The following is a 19,342-nucleotide window of genomic DNA, read 5'->3' on the forward strand; positions in this document are numbered from 1 at the left end:
AAGTACCGTATCCGTGGTGCTTTCGGCGGACTTGACGGAATGGGAAGTGGTGCCCTCTTCGAGACGAAACATCGTGGATCTTCAGGATCCACCACAGAACGAACTGGAATGTCTTGGTGGTTGTTGATACCTGATCGTGACATTACGGGCCGTTTGCGTCAACACGCGATTTGTCGCATGTGGACTGCGACCCACAAAGTCACCCCCGGGTCCCACGTCTCGGCCTTTTGCTAGAGTCGTTCTTCATTTCACTCTGGACTGTCTCCTCTCGTCGCCCCCGTCGATCCTGTCGGCACATCCTCCTGTTGTGGACCCTACCAACCCCGCTCCAAGAAGCAGACCCACGTGGGTCCGTGATTCGCGATGTCGACGGGAAAGGAGACGCTGGTGGCGTGGTGCAGCGAAGTTTACGTGCAGCCGTTGAACTCTGCTGGAATGACACATGTGTATGCCGGTTGGGCGTGGGATGTGTTCCATGTGCGGCGAGATGCGGGATGTGCGGAGCGTCTAAGAGGGGTCGTCGTTCTGGACTGAGGGGTGCTGCCGTACAGGAACGTCGAATACTACGCTGTCAGTGTTGTTCATGACAAATGAAAGCGTTCAATAGGTGCGAAACACCTGTTACTATCGATTTGCATGGTAGCGAATAATGATCTGCTGCGGTCTTTTGATAAGTTCTCATTTCATTATTACCTGCCGCTCCATTTTGCCCCTCCCGAAGCACCTCGCTGTAAGTAAGCTGGATGCGATCGGGGCGGGGTCCGGCAAGCGCCCGGCGAAACGGGGCTTCCGCGGCGCGCGGTGGAGCGTGCTCCTTCCAGGAACGTGCAATGGTACTGCTGCTAATTGGTCAGGGCATCCTCTTGCTTCCTGACGGCAAGAACCGCACTCCCATATCACCTGTCAACTGCTAGCGTAACTCATGCCCTTAATGGCCGTGATTGTGGTACCTACCTTATTCAGGCTGGGACATCCCTCTCAAAGTCCCAGCTTTCCCAAAGTGTGCCGTGTGCCCTTTGATTTCTCGCCATCTTGGCCACACTCAGTGGACTGTGTGTCCCGGCGAAGCCAATTTGACAGCAATTTGATTCCGAGCCTTGTGTGACTGCGGTGTGCAGAGGCCGAGAATGTGAGTCCACCGCGTTGGTCGAATAGGTGGCAGAACTGTCTTGACTCTAGCAAAAAGTACTACTACGTACTGTACATGTGCCTCGTCTTACTGATGCAATCCCTCACAGACCCGAGGTAGACAACCCCTACCTCTCAGCCTCTTCGTGACCTAGTGCAATACCAGAGCTTGCTTCACTGCCCGTCCACAGCATCCAATCCCATTATCCTCCTAAACCCCGGGTTCTCCACAACCGTAAAACCACCCGGCAGTCGCTCGACGCCCTCCCCTTCCAAAGCACCATCCCACACGCCCATGGCCATTCCCGTCAGGAACCGGCCAAGCGGTTCTGTCGTGCACCACTTGCTCCTCGCCGGACGCCTGGCCACTGGCATAAGAATACTGCCCGCCACATTTATGAGCAGTCCAAAATCGGGGAAGTAGGGCTTGATTTCCTCGTGACCAATCCAGTCGACAAGGCTTGCCCGGACGGTGGTGGCCCGCAGGGACGAAGGGTTTTGCTTTTGCATCTCGGCCAGCGGGAAGGTCTTTGTGATTGTGATGTAGCCCCTAATATGGTCTTTGCGTTTAGTGGATAATCACTCGTCATGCAACGAAGGCGTGAAGCGCTTGTGCCGTGAGACAAGACTGACTCTTTGTTGACTTTGGTCTGGCTGATTCTTAATGCCCAGACACAAGCCTGGGCGCCTTGGAGCTTGGCGAGGAGGTCACTGTCATAAGAGGTGAAGTCGTTGTGCATGATGATATGGATGGTTGTCGGCGAACTTGGTTGGGCGTCTGGTAAGACCCGAGATCTTGGTGATTCCGTTGCTTCTGATCATGGCGTCTAGCACTGCAGTGCCTACCAAACCGGTAGCGCCAGTCAGGATGAGATGCATCGTGCCACGGCTTTTCAAATGCTCTCCAACTACCGTGATTCGGATTTTTCTCTCAAAAGTCAGCGGCTAAGAAAGATCAGAATAGACAAGTTGTTCCCAGACATGTGCGCAGTTCGGAGAAATTGTAGAGAGAATGTTAAATAGGCAGCTCCTTGATAACATCCGTCGGCATTGATTAACCGTCCGGCGTTAGCAGCGCTTAAACCCGCCCCTCTTCATGTCCAAGTCCAACACCAAGTGCGAGCCCATCCCCGATTCTTCGGTGTTTCTTTTCGAGGCAATTATCGCTGCAGGCTTAGCATCATGATGAGAATTGAGAAGACCGTATCCCTTCGTGTTGCCCCGGCCGCCTGTATTGACCCAAACCCACGCCCATCCGCCCCCTTGCCGAATCCTCCATGGTAATTAAAGGTACCAAATGCATCAGGTATCCGTAGTGACATTCAGCATCTTGATACTGAACAAACACCTCCGAGGCTGTCTCGATGCCCACCAGTGCTAGCTGGCAATTTAGGAACTTGAATCTCACTCCAAGTCGCTGTGATGCCTTCGAGGCTTCAGCCGGAGCCCAACTCCGAAGGTGCAAAACTGTGTCAAGGATCATCTCTGGTGCTGGTTTGCGTTTCGACGACTGGGCTGTGAGCAGCTTTGGCCATGCCTCGATATCCCCGTGGGCGAAAACCTCCCGTCACGACAACCCCAACTGGCTCCAGTAGGGTCTGTCTGCGTCTGTTTGTCAACTTTGGATGATTTGTCCAGGAGAAAACCAAGACGTAGACGGGCACATGGGGGCATTGCAGGTTTGTTTGCTTCTGGAAAAGAGCATTGGTCACTACCACCTCATTGACGCGCCTATGATCCTTGCTGGATGACTATTACCTATTCCGAAGATGACGAATCCCTTCCGCACAGGCCTGTCTGTGCATACCCAATGTAAACAACTTCGACCCTCAGGATCGCTTTTTGCGGACCCAGCTACCGTAGGCTTCCACCGTCCTCCACTCTTCCGGTCGTCGACCTGAGATCAGCTGCTTTGGCATTGATTCCAAAACTCTTCCCTTCTCTCGATGATCATGGCAACCGGCCGAGAATGCGTCGTCTGTGCCGAAACGAAGCCTGCCGAGGCATTCCCTGGCGCACCGCTGACGAGTGGTTGCCAACACGCTCCGAGAAGTTGCATCGACTGCATTGCAACGTCCATTCGTGGGCACATTCAGGCCAAGATTCTGTCTGACGTTCCGTGCCCCGAGTGCGCCGGCACCATGTCGTTCGAAACCATCCAGCGATACGCCGACGCCGAGACTTGTCAGCGATACGATGAGCTGTGTCTGCATCGCCTCATGCAGGAGGATGGCAGCTTCGTGTGGGTATGTGCCTCCTACACTGCACTACTTGGCTTGATCCCGTCCAGGAAGTCTTCCAAGTTGCTGACTTGAGCCGTGTGTATGAGTGTGCGGCCGGTTGTGGAAGCGGACAGATCCACGAGGGCGGGACTGATCAGCCCATCGTCAAGTGCGCTGGATGCGGCAGCAAGACTTGTTTCGCGTGCAAGGTTCCGTGGCATGTCGGCATGACCTGCGCCGAGTGGACCAAGTTCGAGGCTCCTACCGGTACGTCGAATGAAACCCCGACAGAGATACTCAACAGGCGGGCCTGGGAGTTGCGAGCGAGTAAGGCAACCATTGAGCGGACGACCAAGCCGTGTCCCAAATGCAAATGGAACATTGAGAAGAACGGCGGATGGTTCGTCGTCTCTGACTCTCTCCTCTGATGCTGATGTTCCCCAGCTGACAGTCATTCATCATACAGCGGTCATATGACGTGTGAGCCCCCTCTTTTCTTTTGCTCTGCCTGCCCCGGAGTCCGCGGACCCTTCTCACCAGTTTGTCTACCCTACATACTTGGCTTTCGCACGACGGACGGCTACAAAATGTTCTTATGTCACATTTCCGTACTGTTTGTTTGGCCAGGGACGGTTAACGTGGCTCAGGCTCCCGCTGCAAGTACGAGTTCTGCTGGGGTTGCCTCAGGTTGTGGACTGGAAGCCAATTGTGCTGTGGTCTTTGGGTGCGGTATTAGTAGTAGATTGGATCTCCGAATTGGCTCCTGTTGATTTCCTTCCATTTCACACCCTCCTCGTCTAGTTCCGTGGCGGTTCAGTTTGGAGTTGCAGGTTTGCTGATAGTTCTGATGGCTTACAACCCAGGCATCAAGTGCCTGCACCAGTTTTGTTGGTGAGTTTCCGTCCTTACTCCTCCTGGCCTTGCTTCGATGTTCGATGTAGTTAGAAGGGGACTGTCTCTAACACTTGAACGGGAGGGAGGCAATGAACACTGCATACATGTTTCCAAGACTAGGATAACACGCTGGGAGCGTATGGCTGATGAGAGTTGCTAGGGAATGCTTGGCGGATTTCAAAGTGATCAAAAGGACAGACAACAATGCACATGAAGAGGACTGTCCGTTCCATACCACGAATCTGAATTGAAGGAATGATCATGGTCGTACACCAAACCTGCCCAACTACTCGCATGTATGTCCCACCAGTTCATGACAAGTGCCCCTTGATAGCACGACTTTCCATATCCGATCCCAATTGCACATCATGCCGAGTCCTGACCCATCAATGTCTTGACTTTTGCCAGATTCGAAGAACGCCGAGATTGTGGTCCAGCCGCGTCTGGACATCTTGAGTAGGAACGGTCCCAGCCATCGTGTCTCGCTTGTGCACAGAGTGTGAGCCGACTCTTCCTTGTAACATTCTGAGCAATGAAGGGGATAGAAGGGCCCATGCCCCGGAGCTAAAATAGGTGGCTTCTTCGGCATCCCGCTCGACGAGAGACGATGTACCCTTCTCCGAGTCCTTGTCCTTCAGGACATGCCAACCAAGGCGGAACGCAACCTGCTGGCTCCTAGCAAGAGAAACGTACAGAGCTTCGCTCTAATCCCCGGGGGCCAGCGTGCCGGGCTTTGTAATGATACCCAAAGTTCGGTTCCCCGTCTTGTCGGCCTCGCCAGCCAATTTTTAGGTCCACCTGGTTGGCAAAGCCGTTTTGGGTGAGAAAACGGCTAGAATGATGCACCTTGACTCGTTCATGTAGGACTGGATGAGGCCCTTGATCAGTTCCACGTCGGCGCTTGACTGGTGCTTGGTCTCGGCGTGGATGAGTCCGGGTAGGTCGACAATGGTTAGATGTGGGTGGTCTGCCCCGTGACCTCCGCACGGAGGATATCCTGCGCGAATGCTCTTCCATGGGGCGTGATGCCCATGGCAAACTTTGCGCTCTCGATGAATTTTGGAAGGTCGTCGAACCCCGTCAACACCTCGTGGAAATTGCGCAGGGCAATCTGCTCGGATTCCGGGCGAGATTCATGCGGGATGATGGAGACGCGGGAGCTGAAATGCGCTGTCCTGCGCAAGATGAGCTCGGTGGGAAAGCGGGTGCACAACTTGCTCTTGATCGAAAAGGAAACCCCTGATATGCTTCTAGGACGGAGCTCTTGCCTGATGACTGGTCGCCGCAGACAATGATCTGGTGCAGGGAGACATAGTTCTTGATACCCTGCAAGCGTAGACGATCGATCGAATCCAACAGCGCAAGTCTGTCCTCGGAGCAGAGGCGGCTCAAAGCCTCGTTGGTGAAAACGACCATGGTTGCAGCCGTGAGTGAGTTTGAGATGTTTGAGGACGGAGAGGCGACGGCAATGATGGCTCGGGCAGGCGGGTAAGCCTCAGATTGAGGCGAACTGCAAGGAGAATAGTATCTTGAAGATGGATCTAGTACCAGGGTAGGGTGCCGTTGTAGGATGAGCGTGGTTCGCAGGTACATAGCTATTCATTGGCAGTGGGAGAAAAACAAACGGCTTTTTACCGCGATTTGGCTGAAGACGCAACTCAGTGCAGTGGGTCCGAACCAAAATACAGTACCGTCTTTTTCCAACCAACTCAACAGCCACTAGCAGGATGTTGATAGGCCGAGATAAGCCCACGAGGCGGAGAGCAAGGGTCTGAGTGACTGGGATACTGGCTAACCTTTGCTAGTGGCTGTCGGGTTGGCTGAAGAAAGACGGTAGCTGAGGTACTGGATGTAGGATTACGGAGCACAACGGTCACGAACCTCAGCATAAAACCTGGATACAAATGTATCGATATTTTCCACTTCAGAATCAAGGCCTCTACGCACGCGTCCAGTTTTCATCCACCATGAATGCAGCCGTGACAACCGACTTTGTTCTCAGCGTCTGCGAGACGTGCACGATTGAAGCCAATGCCCGGCCAAATCTCATCATTCACCCACCAAGGTTCTAATGCCAACATGAACCTTTGGAAAACTTCTATTAGACTAGAATGGTCCCTTTGGAATCAGCCTTGTCAACTAAGTGCCAATCCTTCGCATCCATGATTCTGTAGCAACTGCCCAGGTCTGCTGTTTGTACCCTGGCGACTCCTTGAGGCAGATGGCATGACTGTCTTCCAGGCTCCGGGAAAGGATTTATCGCCGACTGACCATGCTGTTCAAGACTCAGGAGCGGATTATCATCCATTGCCTCACTCCAGGATGGCTCTCCAGTTCCAAGATGCTCGAAAGGGGTCCAGATAATGCTACCTCTAACGGTGTCTTTACCACATACGACCATACCTACTAGAAAACTCGGGATCCCGTTCGCTCTCCCTTAGATAAGCTAGTAAGGGCCGGATCAGTAGTTGGGTCGGTGACGACCAGCGAATCCCCGGTGTTGTATGTTTTTGAGTGGAATTGTCTCCGTTTTGACTTCCTATTTTGACCCCGTCACTACCTGGTTATCGGGCAAACATCAGACTCCATACGAGTCGGGAAAAAGGGCAGACGTTGGGAAGTTCTGGCTGGTCTCACAACATCTGATTCAGGAGCGCACGAGGTACAAAGAAAAGGCCAACTCGATCGTCTATCTTGCCGAAGAAAGGCGGGAAGGACGTGAGCCCAGATCAGATCGGGCCGAGCCTAGGTGGTGTGTACGGATCGACTGACTACAACGGGAGTTGAACCGAGGACAACTATCCGCTTGACTCGCGTGGCTCGATAAGTTTTAATTTCGCTCCACTCCTTCTGTCGATAGTTACTTTAGTTTCGAGTCTGGCAAGTGGATCAAGGCCTTTATGCTAGGGTGAAACCAGTGAGGCGATTCGACAGCTCAGTTGTCAGCCCAAAGCAATAGTTAATAAGCGCGAGCTAGATGGAATAAACCACCACGAGCGTGCCGGGGCTCTCAGCTTGTGGATCTTGGTCTCCCGATAGCCTGGATTGCCATGGTCGGGCCCCAACACATGCATCAGTTCGAGAGATGAAAATCCATACTATGCCGCGAGCTGTTTCGCAGTCTCATTTCCTATCATTCCCTTTGCTGACTGTCGCCAGTTCGGCCACTCGTCTCTGCCCGGGCACCGCCCAGTACCACACTCAACCCCATTCGGTAGCCACTCGTTTAATCTTCAGATCCATCACCATGCGTCTCACGACAGCCATTTCCACCGGGGTTCTGGTCACGCTCGCCGCCGCAAGCCCCGCCAAGCTCCGCCTGCGAGACGCTGAGGTGTGCTCTAAGGATGCGCTGTGTGCCTGCTTCGCCAGCTTGCTCAGCCAGGCGAGCGCGTACTGCACCAACTCCATCACCATGGTTGCCCAGACGACAAACACTGTTACCATCACACCAACCGTGACCGTCATTGATGCCGTGACCGAAACCGCAACGGTCACAGCAACGCGGCTCAAACGGCGACAAGAACGGTGACCGAAATCAAGGAAGTGGAGGGGGTGGTTAACAAGACGGCGGCCCGCCGCAAGGAAGGCTCGTGCCACGCCAACAAGCCGCCGCTCGCCTGCGTGGCAAGCTTACCGACCGCCGCTATCCAGCCGGCCCAGTTCACGTCGGCTTGCTCCTGCATCGGCGTCACGACCGCCACCGTCACGGCCGACACCCTTTACTTCGTTGTCGAGACCCGAACCGCCATGGTCACCGTCACCGACTCGGCCACTCAAACCGACGTTGTCACTGTGACCGAGATTTCGACGTCGACGGAGCCTGTCCCAACTCCAGCCGTCACGCCCGTTATTATCAACGGCGACTTTGAGACCGGCACTCTGGACGGCTGGGGCGTGATATCGGCAACTGGTGAGTGAGACAATCCCCGTATGCCGTCAGGGAAGGGGACTTGCCGCTGGTGACTGACCCTCCGTCCTTGTCTTAGTGTCGCGGGCACTCGGTACAGGCTCACCTTCCAGATCATCATCGTCTCCAGCTATACCAATGGGAACCCCTGGTCAGTTACTCTAGGAGGCGTCACCCTAGTATCTGGGGCTGGCTCGTATATCGCGCCGGTACAGTACTGGTTCCCCGTCACGTGCGGGGCAACGGCCGCCAGCAACACCCTGGCGTTCAGACTGCAATCCAACACGAACCGGGCAGCGCGTCTCCTGGTTGACAATGTGAGCGCAACGGCGTTTTAGGCACGGTGTGCACATGTAGGGTGTTGAATTCGAGGGGCTGGAAGAGGTTTCTCAGTTGTACAATGAAGTCAGGCGTCTACCCCGGATGTTCACGCGGAAGAGGCAGTGAAATCATACAAATTTGTTACAATGCCTTCGATTCTCAAACGCCAGGCGGTTCCCGGTGCTTCTCAGACTCCCGGGTTGAAGTACAGTCCATGTCCAATACACCGTTTATTCAAGGAATGATGAAATGCCGGGTCCAGGCCACGTCGAAGGCACGTCTTGTTCGGTAGGCCCTCCGAGCCAACAGCAGAGTGAGAGAGAGTGGCATGGTCTCGGTAGGATTCAACTTAGTCCTTTGATATGGAGGCATAAACGGCCCACGACTTCATGTTGATCAATATATGGATAGCATATCGAGCCACCCGCATAGATAGGCTGAAACCAAGAACAACCAGCCAGCTAAATTCCTCAGCCCCCATCGCCACAGCGTCGCTGCCTTGCACATAACGGAAACAGGCCTCGAGTGTTTCGGGCCAAGCCTGTTTCTAATCGCAAGGATGTATCACCCACGCAGCCCGCGCCTTGATATGACCAAAGTAGCCAAGGAGACACACGAACAGCCTAGTCTGGCCCAGAATCTCAAGTTAGCTCAGCGTGTCCGGCCTCTGGCGCAGGCCGCACTGAGCTTCATTGGAGAACGCTGAGGCGGATAGGGTACCTTAGGTAGGTAAGGTAGAATCAGGTATTCTCCCAGCTTGATCCTGTAGATTGTAGTGTGTGCTTCGTCGGCCCTGATGACAAGAGTTTACTGTTCGGGCAGTCTTGGGTAAAACCTGTAAAATGTCCCATCTTCTCAACTCATTGCGAACACGCAACACCTGCAAGTGCGGGAGAGTGATTTGGTACATTGAGCCACGGTCCGCAACCGACAATATTTCAGACCCAACGGCTCAGCCCCGACGGCGTGGTCGTTCTTCCTCCTTGGAACGGGTCACGTCTGGCCGAGGGTTGTGCTACTTTCAACTCAGACCAATTCTCTACGGTAGCCTCGTTTCACGGGAGTTCTCAATGTCATGCTTTCAATAACCGTACAGCGAGAAGGAAACGATGTACTACCAGTACTGATTGAACCTATAAAGGTAGCCATCATCTCAGCGGAAGTGAGCTCATCAGACGTCCACCATCGCAGCAGCAATACAATTGACAATACAACAACAATACGAATCCCGCTTCGAAAGCACACAATCACACGTACAATCACACACATCGCAGTCACTTCTACGGCTTTCATCCCTTGGAAGTCGTTTGCTCTGTCAAGTCCCGCATTCGCACTAAAGAAACCCCTTCTGCAACAAACCTTAAGACAGCAGTTAGCTAACGCTCTTTCGGGCTTATAGTCAAACATGTGCGTCAAAGTCCGACACAGATACACGAGCGATTACGTTGGCCGTTGGTTCCGGGAGCATGACGATCGCAACTATCATTGCTACAGATGATGCGACCTGAATACTATGCATGCCAAGAGAGACACTGACTGTCCCTTAGGCCTGCGACAATTGCCGCCAGCGGTAAACGTTGCCTCAGGTTGCCGGCACGTCGCAGGGATCATTGCCATGTAATGTAAGCTATGGTATTTGTTTTGCGACACGGGTACACACATTGGTCTGGATACATGGAAACGGGGGAGTGGGAGTTAGGGATAGAAATGCATGTTGACTTACACGCTTGCAACTGGTTGGCAAGCTGAATAAAAAAGGCTGGTCCCTTGATTCATTCACAGAGCCTTCAAACTCAATCGTAACCCAGGTTAACCCTCTATGTGACCTGTCTAGCATGGTTACACAGACTCACGGTGCCCTACGAGCTGCAGGCCACGTCGACACACCAATTAGACGCTCTCAAACGACTTCTTCTCGCCAGAGGACAGAGGAGCAGCCCAGCCTGCCTTGATCCAATAGCGCACGATTCTTCCCCTCCATCGCAGGGCCAAACATCAGACTCTTCCTCACCAGGCGATGGGACGAGTGGGCCCAGGACCATCCAAGCTGTCTTCCAGGCTGCCTTTTCTCTCTCGCCCATCTCTTCCACAGCAACCAGAGTCCCGCCTGTACCCTCCGGACCCGAACTGGCCTTCAGGACAACCGCTTTCACGCGGCCAATGTCGTCGTCCGTAGTTCCCGTCGAAAACGCCCAGGAAAGAGTTGAGGCACCAGCACGTTCTCATGTCTCTCATCGCAGCCCGAGTGGGAGTACATTGCAGGCTCCTTTTTTTCGGAGAGCAACGTTCTCAATTTCGGCCAGACTTGGTTGTGGAAGACAGGACAGGCAACCAGGAAAGCCTTGGTTGGAACATCTTGTGGAGTTTCGTACCAACGTCCGAACAGCCGGGGGGCCAGCCAGGACCGGGCCGCTTCCAGACGGGGACTGGGGTGATGTTTGCGTCGAGTCCTTGACAAAGAGGGAAAAGGGAATCGTGATGTGGACGTGAAATGGCGCCTTATGTTCGAGTGGGAGGCTGAATCATCTTCGATGACGCTGGAAATAAACCCGGAAAGGCTGTGAAACCCCTGTTCCCGGGCGCGGAGGCGCATAGATCAGCGTCAACCGGGAAGTTCCTGAAAGTGTCCACTGGGGACCGGGGAAGGCGGCAGGCACGAGCCATTCTCTGACCTGCCGTCGATCTCCACTGTTATTTCTCAAAGAAACCTGATAAAAATGTTCACGGAAACCATCAGAAGCAACGTTGCTGCGAGCTGCGCACGGTTCGAGTTGCTCAGCGGGACATGCATCCAAGACGCCGGTGCTCCTTCTTTCGTGCTTCGAAGTTCTGGGTGCATTATCGCCAAACTCGCTCTCAACGACTCCACGTCCGAGTTTCCATGCGGCGGTGATCTTGGCCGCTTTCGGTTAAACGTGCCAAAGGAACCTGGAAGATGGCCACCGAGAACCTGGTCCAATTTCGGTCTACCGGCTGGAGCTCTCCAAGGAAGACTGCATTGCAGGTGTTCAAAATCTCGGTGTTTCCCACATGGTCGATGAAAAAGCTCGCGAATCTCGTGTAGTTGTAGCTCTCGAGTGCCCTTCCCGGACTTGCAGTGGTTGGCCTCGGTACCTGGCTACATCCACTAGTCGCCGCAATGCTTCTCGGCACATTTCTTGGCCTTGCCGCCTCCTACGCCGTACTCGTCCAGGCCGTTGACCTTACTGGCTACGAGTACATCGTTGTCGGATCCGGCGCCGGTGGGGGGCCGCTTGCCGCACGCCTGGCTCTGGCCGGACACAAGACACTCCTCATCGAAGCCGGCGACGACCAGGGCACCAGCACCAACTACACGGTACCGGCTTACCATGCCCGCGTCTCCGAGGACGAGCAGCTAGCGTGGAACTTCTTCGTCCGCCATTACGCCGATGATGCCCGGCAGGCTCGCGACTGGAAGACCAGCTACGACACTCCGGATGGCAACATCTACACGGGCATCAACCCGCCTCCCGGGTCCAGGATGAAGGGTGTGCTGTATCCTCGCACGGGGACCCTCGGCGGCTGCACCGCACACAACGCCTTGGTGGCCGTCTACCCGTACCAGTCCGACTTTGAGTACATGGTCAACCTGACGGGCGACAGCTCCTGGGCTCCCGACAACATGCGCAAGTATTTCCAGCGGATGGAGAAGAAGCAGTATCTCAATGGCCTGCCTCAAGGCCATGGCTACGATGGCTGGCTTACGACGGAACTGACACCCCTCACCGTTCCGCTCAAGGATCCGCAGCTCCTTGCTGTCCTTACGGGTGGTGCCTTTGCGCTCGGCGACGTTCTCAACCAGGTCGTCAACATCGGGACGCTGCTAGCAGGTGACCTCAACGCCGACAACGACAGCCGCGATCGCAGGCCCGACTACTACCAAGTCCCAATCAGCACAAACAAGGGCGCCCGCACTGGCGCTCGCGAGTTTGTCGTCTCTGTTCGGGACGCCCGCAACGCAGACGGCAGCAAAAAGTACCCGCTCGACGTGAGGCTGAATTGCCATGTCACCCGCGTGGCCTTTGACATGTCGGTCTCGCCGCCCCGTGCTACTGGAGTCGAGTTTCTCGACGGCGCACATCTCTACCGCGCCAGCCCGCTTAGCAGGTCTGCGTCGCGAGGCATTCCTGGTTCCGCCACGGCCTCACGAGAGGTGATCATCTCGGGAGGCGCCTATAACTCGCCTCAGATCCTCAAGCTTTCCGGAGTTGGGCCTGCAGACGAACTGCAGCGCTTCAACATCAGCGTGGTGGCCGATCTCCCTGGCGTCGGCACCAACCTGCAAGACCACTACGAGACGTCCGTCACGGCCAAATTACCCAACGACTGGCCCGCTCTCAACGGGTGCACCTTTCAGTTCAACGACACGCACGACCCTTGCCTCGACAAGTGGCAGCGCCCAGTTCTCGGAGACCGCGGCACCTACGCGTCCCAGGGCCTCCCCATCACCATGCTCTACAAGTCCACCGCCAGCGCCGACGGCAACTTCGACACCTTTGTCTTTGGAGGACCCGTTAACTTCATCGGCTACTTCCCGGAATACTCGTACCACGCCACAGCCGAGCACGACTGGTGGAGCTGGGCGGTGCTCAAGGCGCACCCGCGCAACAACGCCGGCAGCGTGACGCTGCGGTCGGCCGACCCGCTCGTCCCGCCCGAGATCGTCTACAACTACTTCGACACGGGCAGCGGCGACTACCAGGCGGACCTGCAGGCCATGTACGAGGGGATTGAGCTGGGCCGGCGGGCGCTGCAACGGCAGCCCCTGCGCACGAACGAGGTGCTGCCGGGGCCTGACTTCAACACGCAGGAGGAGCTGGAGCAGTACATCAAGGACGGCGCGTGGGGCCACCACGCCAGCTCGACGTGCCCGATCGGGCCGGACGGCGATCCCATGGCCGTGTTGGACAGCAAGTTCCGAGTGAGGAAGGTTCGGGGGCTGAGGGTGGTGGACGCGTCGGTGTATCCGAGAATTCCGGGGACGTTCACGGCTGTGTCGACGTTTATGGTTGCTGAGAAGGCGGCCGACGATATATTGAGTGATGTTGCATAATCAGCTGCTCTCTAAGTCAAGTTAGATGTTTACAAGTCATTGCAGCTAAAGGGCCCCGGATGCTGAGTGCAAGTGCCTGTGTCGGTGCAGATTGCTCATACCACTGCGCAGAAAACAACGTCATGATGAAGACGGACCTATTGACGTTCCTCAACCAACCTGGAAGTTGTTAGTTATCAGAACTGAATGAAAAGACATCCTAGAAACTAGCAGTACTGGACGCACGGGTATTAATTGACAAACAGGTATTGCGGAATCTGAAACTGAAAGATACAGTTGGCCATCTCGGGCAAGTAATCGCGTGACGTCAGCGTACAGTGCCCAGGGCAGCCAACGCCTCTCCCCCACTACGGAAGCCTGCAGGCGAGTCTGGAACTTAATCCAGAGGTGGTCCGCGCACCAATGCGGCCACCCCATTACCAGTGCCAATGCATTGCAACCACCACTTCTGCATGACTCCGTACATCGCGACTGTCAATTGCAGTGCATCACAGCGAGCAATTCTACTATGCACTAAGAGAGTATAGTTGATGATGGATATATATAGTGTTTCGAGAACTACTTCATCCAACAAAGGCTGCTACTTATAAGCGTAAATTAAAAGATGGTACACCTGGGGTGTGTGTATATACGTGTAGTGCTTTTCGGTTAAGTTCCAAAGTCGCCCGCGAGCTTCCGTATCACCCCCATTTCAGGGGCGGACAGGACCCCTGCGCTTGCCATTCGCCCACGCCCGACGTCATTGTGCTTCACCGGCATGAACACACCAAAACCAGAGATATTATCATCGATTGTTTATCTCGCCATGAAATGGCCTTTGAAAAGGCTTCGATCTCGGAAGCAGCAACAGCATATGCCCACCCACCCGCAATCTCGACATTTCGCCGATCATTTCCTGTCCTGACCTGACTTATTCTGCAGTCACGGTTTGCAATTGGCGCGAATCGAGACTCGGGATGGCGACCGCTGGTCTCTTCGAATCGTTCCTTGCCGCGGTGCAAGCGAGCCTCTCGGTGCTCCTGGTTATGTGCTACGGCGGGCTGGCAGCCCATCTCAAGGTCATCGACCGCTCCCATCTGCAGCCGATCAGCAAGCTCTGCGTGCGCATATTCCTCCCCGCACTACTCATCACCAAGGTCGGGTCCGAACTGGAACTTGAAAAGGTCGACCGGTACATTGTCATCCTCATTTGGGCTGTTGTTTGTCACGTAATTAGCTTCGCCCTCGGCATGCTTGGGCACCGTGGTCTGGGGATGCCTGATTGGACGGCACCCAGCATTCTCATCAGCAACACGACAAGCTACCCTCTTCTTCTCATCACCGCCCTCCAAGAAACCGGCATCCTCGACTCCATCATCGTGACGGATGAGACGACCGAGGAGGCAGTCGAGCGAGCCAAGAGCTACTTCTTGATTTTCTCGACCGTTAGCAATCTGGTTACCTTTGCCGTCGGCCCACGCCTCATTGACTCGGAGCACGCGCCCGAAGACGACGAGGAGGAGCACGACAAAAATGACAACGCCAATGGAAACTCACACGACGATACACCTGTAACTCCAGATGTCGAAGCCAACGAGCAGACCCGCCTGTTGGAATCCCACCGACCAATGCTTCCCGTCAGACGCAGCACCTTTTTTCTTTCGCAAACCAGGGAAACGAATTCGGAACCAAAGCCCGACCGCCGACGGCCGTGGTTTGTGCCGCGCCGAAGATGGGATCAACTCACTCCCCGGATGAAGTGGTGGCTTCTCTTCGTCCTCGACTTCTTCAACGCTCCGCTGCTGGGAGCCGTCGTCGGCGCCGTCATCGGGCTTGTTCCGGCCTTGCACCGCGCCTTCTTCAACAGCTTTCAGGAGGGTGGTATCTTCACCGCCTGGATTACCTCGTCTCTCAAGTCCATCGGCGGGCTGTTTGTGTCCCTGCCGGTTGTCGTGGCCGGGATTACGCTCTTTTGCTCTACTAAGGAAGCCAAAGATCACCACGAGAGCCCGATCAGGAACATCCCCTGGGGCCCTGTCGCCTACATCTTGTTTGTTCGCTTCGTGGCCTGGCCGCTCATGTCCATCAGCGTCATCTACATGCTCGCCACCAAGACCAGCCTTCTCAGTTTCGACCCGATCCTGTGGTTCTGTCTCGCTATCATGCCGTGTGGGCCGAGCGCCATGAAGCTCCTTACGATGGTCCAGGTTGCTGAGGGGTCCCAGGATAGCGAGAAGCACATTAGCAGGCTGCTCACGGTAAGTCACGGCTTTGAACTGCTACATCTTGTCGAGTTTCAACTAACCGCTAACCGCTCGCTCAGATATCGTACCTCATCTCGCCGCTGCTTTCGCTCACCGTCGCCGGGAGTCTGCTGGCCAGCCAAGCAGCCATCAAGAAATGAAGTGGTGGTGACCGTATTCTCTGGGTCCTCGTGTTATGCTGGGAAAGAAGTTGGCAAGTCTGGACTGAGCATGCGCCAAGGAGCACGCAGCCCGCAACACTGGATTGGTAGGTGCGACATCTACAGGCTTGCCACGATACTTCTGTTCCCGAGCCACGGGAATCCCCGAGCGGTACGCTAAGGTCCGCCCAGGCTGGGTCGGTATTGGATAGATTTTGGGTTCGAGGACTCGTCCTCTAATACAGGAGATAGGCACTCGAGGTCATGCAGGCGGCTGCAAAAGCCTCAGGTTTAGCCGTCCCAATGTCAAATCTCAAATTTTCAGTTTGCTACTTCTTGGCAGCGGATCGACCAACAGGTGTTCGCGAACCCGGTTAAATGGGGGAGTACAGATTTGAGGGCCGAGCCGCAATAGTTTCAAACAGTTATTTTGGGCCAACATACTGCAACCCTATGTTTGCCATCTTCCCCGGTTTACCCACTCTCCGGGTTGTCGGACTGGATGTTTGTGGATTTAACCAATCCTCAACCCAAGGCTCCAGTCAATCAATTTACAGAGACATGATGTCGAAGATGAAGAAGCACGGCGATAGGCAGATTAGTGCTTGTGTCACGCAAGACCCCTCACACGACAGAGCTTTATCCTTGTCTCTGCCTCTGCCAACTTCGAATAGGCACGGGACGAATAGACTTCACTGGGACACCTTGCCGACCGCCCAGGCTTGTCACAGGGATACCCAAATTTCGTACAGTACTCAGCATGTTGGTGTGTTCACAATGCGTGGAGCTCTCAGGTCGCAGTCACCTGCATGTGCGGGCCAGGAGAGATATCAAAGTTCTATATAACGGCCTGAGTACTTCCCACTGTGATCACACTAACCCCGGAAAGCTTCAAATCACTGAGTCCGTACCCTGCCGACTGTACAGCAAGACATCCAAAATGCGTTGGCTAACCTTCCTCCTTTGCCTCGTGCCAGCAGCATTCTGCTCTAATTTCCCCTGGGAAGAAGTACAGGTGACAGAAAAAGAAACCTCCAACTACCCAGATATTGCATTCGGCAAAGCCAAAGGAGCGAAATACACCGGCCCCAGATGCAAAGTCGCACCTGGCGATGCCGGCTGGCCTTCAACCGAGGATTGGGACAGATTTAACCGTACCCTAGGAGGCGTGCTGCTCAAGCCTGTCCCGCCTGGCGCGTCGTGCTACCCGGGTCCCCACCAAGACGCCGAAAAGTGCAACTACCTCCTCACCTGGGCGAGAACAAGCAGGTTCTACAGCGACGACCCTCTGACCGTGCTGACCGAATGGCCCCAGGGTAGCACCTGTTCCGTGTCCCGGTTTCCGGTGATCGGGAATTGCACCCAGGGGGGTTATCCGGTCTACGTCGTCAATGCCACGACGGTGAGACATATTCAGCTGGCCGTCAACTTTGCACGGAACAGGCACTTGCGGTTGCTCGTCAAGTAAGTCTTACTTTACTAGGTACCTTGCCATTATCATTTTTGAAGGGATAGATATTGAATGTGATTCAGAAACGCAGGTCACGACTTCAACGGCAGGTCAACTGGCTTCGGGGCGCTCAGCATCTGGACACACCACTTGAAGGACTTTGAGTATCTCCCTCGGCACACTGTCGGCCCTTACACAGGGCGTGTGGTGCGTGTCAGCGCAGGCATCGAGACGTGGGAGTTGAAGAATTACATGAACAAGTATGGCTTCACCACGGGCGTTCCCGGCGGGGAGACAGTGGGTGCTTATGGAGGCTGGATTGCCGGGGGAGGGCACCACGCGCTCAGTTCCGTGTACGGCCACGGAGCGGATTCTATTCTCTCATTTCAGGTGGTGACTGCGGATGGGAGATATCGCAGTGTCACGCCGGACAAGAACGCGGATTTGTTCTTTGCGATGCTCGGTGGTGGCGGAGGTGAGTACCTAAGGGGCGACGAGGACAGGGGAAAAAGGGCACGACTGACATGGAGCAGGAACATATGGGGTCCTGACTTCAGCCATCGTCAGGGTGTACCCTCCCACTCCAGTCACGACGTTCAAACTGGAGTTCCACGTCCGGCCGCCCTCCAACACCACCAACACCCTGCCTACCATACACGACATCGAAACCTTCTGGGCTGGTGTCTGGCTCTACCAGTCCTTCGCCCGAGAGATCTGCGACGTGGGTGGGACGCACTACAGCTACGTGCGCAAGCAGTCCAACACAAGCTACACCTTTGACGTCCGCTTCGAACTCCCACACCTGTCCCCCGCACAAATCTCAACCCTGCTCTCCCCGCTCTACACCCGCCTCGCCACCGACCTCGGCATCCCCGTCAACCTGACCATCCCGCCCGCCACCGTCCCCAACAACTCATCCGCCCAACCCCCCCGGACGGGAACCGGCGCGGGACCGGGAAACACCTACTTCGCCTCGCGCCTGTTCCCGCGCGCCAACTGGGATAATGCCACCATCTACAACGCCACCTTCGCCGCCATCCGCGCGACGGTCGAGGACGGCGGGTTTACCTTTCACGGCGTCAATTTCTGGACCCCGTTGTCCGTGGCCGGATACCCCGGCACACACAATTCGATCGCGCAGCACTGGCGGGAAGCCATCATGCACGCCGATGTCTTTGATGACGGGTTTCGGGCGCTTGGCGGCGGCACCATGGCGCAGATGACGGCGGACGAATTTTATGAGAGGCATAAGATGTTGGAGAATGTCATGGATGGGATTCGGGGGGTGACGCCGCGGGGAGGAGCGTATGTCAATGAGGCGGATGTGCTGGAGCCGGAGTGGCAGCGGACTTTTTTTGGGGAGCGGTATGTGAAATTGGTGAGGGTAAAGAGGGAGAGGGATCCGTGGGGGCTGTTTTGGGCTGTTACGACGCCCGGAAGTGAGAGGTGGAGGGTGGTGGAGGAGAGGGGGTTGCCGACGCAGAATGGCAGGTTGTGTTTGACGGGGGTGGAATAGGGGGCGTTTCCCTCCTTGTACTTTTTCATTTTGATATTCTATTATCCTTACTTCCTTTCGTTTTTCTTTTTCCTTCTTCCTTTTTTATCGTATTCCTCTCTATCTTTATCTTTCTCCTTTTCCTCCTTTTATCTTCATTTTAGTATTTTAACTATCTTTTTTTCTCTATCCCATTTCAGTGGCCCGCCATATGTCACGCTAGTGAGCAAACTAGGGTTGGATTGCGTTATACGGATTACACTTTGCACTCTCGAAACGCAAACTATTCACCACTGACTGCCTAAACAACAAACTTCCACACCATGCACATCACATTCATACCACCAACCCCCGGGGCGGTTCCGAGAACATGACCATGTCCCCTTCCACCACAACCCCAGGCCACCACCACCCACCGCCCTGCAACAACCTCCCTCCCCTCCCTCTTCATCAACTCCACCCGCC

At 55.1% G+C, this 19,342-nt stretch overlaps 8 protein-coding genes across 8 annotated transcripts; 6 read left to right on the forward strand and 2 right to left on the reverse strand.

Moving 5' to 3' along the window:
- Window positions 1–1,258: 1,258 nt before the first annotated feature.
- Window positions 1,259–1,880, reverse strand: N657DRAFT_647745 (uncharacterized protein). Its single transcript, XM_062793379.1, has one exon. It carries the CDS (start codon window positions 1,636–1,638, stop codon window positions 1,303–1,305), a length of 336 nt encoding a protein of 111 aa, XP_062645339.1. The 5' UTR covers window positions 1,639–1,880; the 3' UTR covers window positions 1,259–1,302.
- Window positions 1,881–2,998: 1,118 nt separating this feature from the next.
- N657DRAFT_647749 (uncharacterized protein) lies at window positions 2,999–4,479 on the forward strand. The gene is made up of 5 exons (XM_062793380.1): window positions 2,999–3,374; window positions 3,458–3,750; window positions 3,817–3,830; window positions 3,998–4,241; window positions 4,405–4,479. Exons 1-4 carry the CDS (start codon window positions 3,081–3,083, stop codon window positions 4,084–4,086), a joined length of 690 nt encoding a protein of 229 aa, XP_062645340.1. The 5' UTR covers window positions 2,999–3,080; the 3' UTR covers window positions 4,087–4,241; window positions 4,405–4,479.
- Window positions 4,480–4,671: 192 nt separating this feature from the next.
- Window positions 4,672–5,660, reverse strand: N657DRAFT_699176 (uncharacterized protein; the record flags this gene model as incomplete). Its single annotated transcript, XM_062797341.1, has 3 exons — window positions 4,672–5,290; window positions 5,332–5,463; window positions 5,502–5,660. 3 exons carry the CDS (start codon window positions 5,658–5,660, stop codon window positions 5,033–5,035), a joined length of 549 nt encoding a protein of 182 aa, XP_062645341.1. The 3' UTR covers window positions 4,672–5,032.
- A 1,831-nt stretch (window positions 5,661–7,491) lies between these two features.
- Window positions 7,492–8,601, forward strand: N657DRAFT_635602 (uncharacterized protein; the record flags this gene model as incomplete). The annotated part of the gene is made up of 4 exons (XM_062791353.1): window positions 7,492–7,737; window positions 7,788–8,161; window positions 8,234–8,471; window positions 8,512–8,601. The coding sequence occupies 4 exons, from the start codon at window positions 7,492–7,494 to the stop codon at window positions 8,599–8,601; spliced, it is 948 nt and encodes a 315-aa protein (XP_062645342.1).
- A 3,013-nt stretch (window positions 8,602–11,614) lies between these two features.
- Window positions 11,615–13,549, forward strand: N657DRAFT_622922 (GMC oxidoreductase; the record flags this gene model as incomplete). The annotated part of the gene is made up of 1 exon (XM_062790667.1): window positions 11,615–13,549. One exon carries the CDS (start codon window positions 11,615–11,617, stop codon window positions 13,547–13,549), a length of 1,935 nt encoding a protein of 644 aa, XP_062645343.1.
- Window positions 13,550–14,505: 956 nt separating this feature from the next.
- Window positions 14,506–15,932, forward strand: N657DRAFT_577490 (uncharacterized protein; the record flags this gene model as incomplete). The annotated part of the gene is made up of 2 exons (XM_062789254.1): window positions 14,506–15,786; window positions 15,852–15,932. The coding sequence occupies 2 exons, from the start codon at window positions 14,506–14,508 to the stop codon at window positions 15,930–15,932; spliced, it is 1,362 nt and encodes a 453-aa protein (XP_062645344.1).
- Window positions 15,933–16,212: 280 nt separating this feature from the next.
- On the forward strand, window positions 16,213–17,209 carry N657DRAFT_110260 (uncharacterized protein). Its single transcript, XM_062785779.1, has 2 exons — window positions 16,213–16,835; window positions 16,910–17,209. Exon 1 carries the CDS (start codon window positions 16,311–16,313, stop codon window positions 16,776–16,778), a length of 468 nt encoding a protein of 155 aa, XP_062645345.1. The 5' UTR covers window positions 16,213–16,310; the 3' UTR covers window positions 16,779–16,835; window positions 16,910–17,209.
- Window positions 16,849–19,143, forward strand: N657DRAFT_622928 (FAD-binding domain-containing protein). Its single transcript, XM_062790668.1, has 3 exons — window positions 16,849–17,396; window positions 17,466–17,857; window positions 17,916–19,143. The coding sequence occupies exons 1-3, from the start codon at window positions 16,873–16,875 to the stop codon at window positions 18,896–18,898; spliced, it is 1,899 nt and encodes a 632-aa protein (XP_062645346.1). The 5' UTR covers window positions 16,849–16,872; the 3' UTR covers window positions 18,899–19,143.
- The last annotated feature ends 199 nt before the right edge of the window (window positions 19,144–19,342 follow it).

The sequence above is a fragment of the Parathielavia appendiculata genome (genome assembly GCF_033297405.1).
Source record: "Parathielavia appendiculata strain CBS 731.68 unplaced genomic scaffold N657scaffold_11, whole genome shotgun sequence".
Taxonomy (NCBI): domain Eukaryota; kingdom Fungi; phylum Ascomycota; class Sordariomycetes; order Sordariales; family Chaetomiaceae; genus Parathielavia; species Parathielavia appendiculata.

Coding starts and splice junctions, on each gene's coding strand:
- N657DRAFT_110260 (XM_062785779.1), top strand. CDS start 16,311: ATGGGGGAGTACAGATTTGAGGGCCGAGCCGCAATAGTTTCAAACAGT.
- N657DRAFT_622928 (XM_062790668.1), top strand. CDS start 16,873: ATGCGTTGGCTAACCTTCCTCCTTTGCCTCGTGCCAGCAGCATTCTGC. Junction 17,397..17,465: donor CACTTGCGGTTGCTCGTCAA/GTAAGTCTTACT, acceptor AATGTGATTCAG/AAACGCAGGTCACGACTTCA. Junction 17,858..17,915: donor GATGCTCGGTGGTGGCGGAG/GTGAGTACCTAA, acceptor GACATGGAGCAG/GAACATATGGGGTCCTGACT.
- N657DRAFT_647745 (XM_062793379.1), bottom strand. CDS start 1,638: ATGCAAAAGCAAAACCCTTCGTCCCTGCGGGCCACCACCGTCCGGGCA.
- N657DRAFT_647749 (XM_062793380.1), top strand. CDS start 3,081: ATGGCAACCGGCCGAGAATGCGTCGTCTGTGCCGAAACGAAGCCTGCC. Junction 3,375..3,457: donor AGGATGGCAGCTTCGTGTGG/GTATGTGCCTCC, acceptor CGTGTGTATGAG/TGTGCGGCCGGTTGTGGAAG.